Genomic DNA, 3,854 nt, shown 5'->3' with positions numbered 1-3,854 from the left:
GAGTGTTGAAGTTAAATCCTACCACAATGTTAATAACATTACACATATATAGATATTTTGTCAAGCTTTAATAAGCTTTTATTTAGTCTTACATAATTTAATTTAATAAATAACGACAGTTGTGATTATACACTCGAAAAGCAAACAACGCGTTTTATTGTAAAGGTGTGTTCTACATTTGATAAATTCCAACAGATGATAACGACACGTTAAATTTTTCGTAAATTAAGTATATTTTTTATGATAAAAAAATGGGATCTTGAAAAACTACGTAGTGCCAAATCATTTTTTAATGAAATACAAAAGAACTCGAATTTTTTAAAAGGATTTCATTTTTTATTTCTTTGACTTTTATAAAATATGTTACTATAAATTAAAGTACAAAATCTAAATATGAGAAAAATTGATTATAAATCTTAAATATCTATAAAATATATAAAATACAATAAAGTATTCAAAAATTATTACCAATTATTTAAGAAATCAAACCCTTTTCTCAAATTATTATCTTTATCCAGTAACATAACGTTTTCGCATATCGTTTTTTCATCATCATCTGAAGTTGCTACAGAAGAGGACGAGGAAGTCATAAGAGTATCATTCCTGTAATAATCCATTAAGTTAAAGCTTTCTTCATTATCAATCGATGGCATATGTATAACTTTATTCGTTTCTGAATTGAATGGTGGTTTTATAAACGACTTAAAACATGACTCGGTTTTTTTAGTTTCGGTACTAATATTCTCTGAAAATACAGTGTATGTACCTTTTTCTTTAATTTTATCAACCTTATTCTCTTCATTTTCAGTTGTTTTCCCATTCTTCATTTTTACAATTTCAGAATTAAATGTTTGAAAACTTTGCTGAACTGCTGGTATTAAAGTTCTATCATTTCTAGTTTCAGAAACCGTTGTACTATCCGTTTTTGCTTTGGTATAATCACTAAAGAATATTGTTAAATTTATTTGTGATTTTGTGCGATAACTGAATGGACTTGAGTGTTCGTCTTCACAATTGCCATCATGTATTGCTTTTAGCGCAACTTTTTGTAGTCTAAATGTGCGAAGGTTATGTCCATCATATCCTGTTATACTGCTTTCTTTATTTTTGACTAATATCGCGTTATTTGGTTTCGTCACATCTGTGTCATTTGGTGAAGTTTTGTCAAAATCTTTTGAAACTACAGTAGTATGTGACTCGATTGGATTAGGTTGGAAAACGATTTCAGATACATCTCGAGTATTTGTTAAATTCAATGATTTAGATGACGAATCATACAAAAAAGAAATTTCAGGATTAATTAACGTGTCATTGATTATATCGTTTTGCTCATTTTGATTTAAATTAGTCCAAACTTGACCATAGTTTGATTTTATGTCATTTATATCGCTTATAATTTTTTCTGCTAAAGGATTTAGTTGACAAAAATATTTTTGTACAGTTATTAATATACTATTATTCCCGCATTCAAACATTGTAAAACTTGTAAAATCACAGCTGAAATAAATAAAAAGAAATGTAATGTAAAGAAAAATGTATAATGCAATGGAAGTAAAAAACGCATTCAGTTCGATTTAATTTTCAAAAAACTGATTTGAATTAGACATTAATTATATGCGACCGCTCAAAAGTAAAGACGGCAAAAAGGAAGAAGTCTTTTGCTAAAGTATCTTATCGATATATTGATATGACTGTTGCAATCTGTTAAATATTGTTTTTTTTATGTTGAGCCTTTTCCGAGTTAGTGCGTGTGGGCATTTTTACTCTTTGATAACTGGGGGTTTCTCAGAGTCCCCCCCACCCTTCTCACTGACTAATTTATGTATACCTCAAAAGCTTCGGGATTATTCGATGACTGATCTAAGATCTGCGTACCGCTCCGTGCGGCTAGTGTTTTCATAATCAGTAAAGTTTCGTATGTGCCCCAACCCAAGGCACACTAAATCTTTTATAAATTTGAAATACTTATTGAAAAATTAAAATGAATAGAGAATTCAAAACAATAACAATAATTTAGGAAAGTTTAAAAATTTCTGTTACATCAAAACTAATAATAGTTAAAAACATTTATGCCTTAATAAGCATAGATTTGTTAGCAATTAGCAATCTTTTTCACAATTTTTAAATTTGTAAAAGTAAATATTCTTCTGATGATTGAAGAATATTCGTTAAAATTCCAAATAAAAGTCCACAATAAATCGCTTGTCGATTTAGCGAAGTAAATATGAAGTATACATCATTTGTCGTAATGGTGGACAGGGCAAATTTTGCAAGTTACCTTTTAGTTAATATAATTCACCTGCGACATTAGAATCGTACGTAAAAATTTGTACAATACTCCAAAATTTAATATCAAGAAAAGAGGATCTGCTCTGTGTGACATCACATTCATCTGACTATAAAGAAAACGGTATTAAGAAACAGAAATATTACTTTTACCGAAAAATATAACTTATTAATAAAATGGAAGAAATGCTCTTTCTTGAAAAAAAGCGTAGAGTTCTTAGAACAACAAATGGAGCGGGGTATGATATGGCCCATATAAGAGAAAATAGCAGCAATAAAATAATTTCCTAACCTTTCCTAAGTATCTAACCCATTGACTGATCTTACTAGGAGAGTTAGTAAAATGCAGCAAAGGACCCCTTATTGTAGTTTATAACTTGTTTTAAAACTTTTCAGTTCTTATGTTCCAACTCAAATTCACATTGATGCCAGTAAATAGGGCATGAGAACAAAAATTATAGTCTTGTTATATCTTAATTATCTTTTCTTAATTATAAATTAAAATCAATTGTATCCTTTAATATTTTTACAAGTTATTAGACTTCATAACAAACAATGACTTAAAATACCTTAAATAGTGCAATAGCAATCTGGGCAATGTAATTACAACATTTATACTGCAAAGTATATCACATGTCTGGTGGCATTATGCGAGACGACGACGCAGTGAATCGTTAACCTATCGTACTTCAGGTAAAGAATATTATCATTCTCTACATTGATTAGCAATTAGAAAAAGAAAATTAGAAAAATTGGGTAAATATCACTAAATGATGTACAAAATTCTGGGGAGAGGCCTATCAATATTTAGAGATGTGTTATGAAATACTTTATAAATATGGAGTATACCTGTTATGTTTTAAATAAAAAGCTTAAAGGAGAGAAATAAAAGTGTTTATTATATAAAAATTATTTTAGAAATAAAAATTTAAAAAAAACTATTTTATTTTGCTTGCGGAACGATTTTGCATTACTGTTTTTTTAAAGTAGTAGTATCATCTAAATCAATATATAGAATTTCTATTCTATACAATTGTAATACTGTAGCAATAATTTGAAAAATAAATTATCCGATGTGAATTTATGCGAATGTTAAGTAAAATATGAATTACCTTCCGCCGAACAAATTTTCACGCATTTCTGTATATAATTATAATTAAATTTTAATGAAGTTATCTAAGGTGGTAATTACTGTATAAACCCCAATTTTTAAACAATAATCATATCAATTATCTCTCCTGTTGTATGTATGTGTTATTTTAAATTTTGTTATTATTTAAACTTATGTTAAAACATAAAGAATTATAAATTATGTATATATATTTATGCAATTATTGTTTTAAGTAATAAATCATGCTATGATGGTTTTATCTTATGAGGCTTGATAGTTTTATATATTATATAAGATTTATATAGTACTCATTATCTTCAAAATAGGTAACTTCATAATTATTTTAGATTTCTTTTACTGATCTTTTTATCAAAAGAGCAATAAAATCGACAAATTTCATCGGATTATATATACTATACAAAAAGATAGTCGTTTAATAGATACACAAGGAAACGAA

General features: G+C 27.4%; 1 protein-coding gene across 1 annotated transcript; it reads right to left on the bottom strand.

The window, feature by feature from the left end:
- Window positions 1-456: 456 nt before the first annotated feature.
- LOC119680998 lies at window positions 457-1,500 on the bottom strand. Its single transcript, XM_038094053.1, has one exon. It carries the CDS (start codon window positions 1,473-1,475, stop codon window positions 465-467), a length of 1,011 nt encoding a protein of 336 aa, XP_037949981.1. The 5' UTR covers window positions 1,476-1,500; the 3' UTR covers window positions 457-464.
- Between the last annotated feature and the right edge of the window lie 2,354 nt (window positions 1,501-3,854).

The sequence above is a fragment of the Teleopsis dalmanni genome, chromosome 2, assembly GCF_002237135.1.
Source record: "Teleopsis dalmanni isolate 2A chromosome 2, ASM223713v2, whole genome shotgun sequence".
NCBI lineage: Eukaryota > Metazoa > Arthropoda > Insecta > Diptera > Diopsidae > Teleopsis > Teleopsis dalmanni.
Note: the sequence above shows the minus strand (reverse complement) of the source record. Positions and strands in the feature narration are given on the sequence as shown.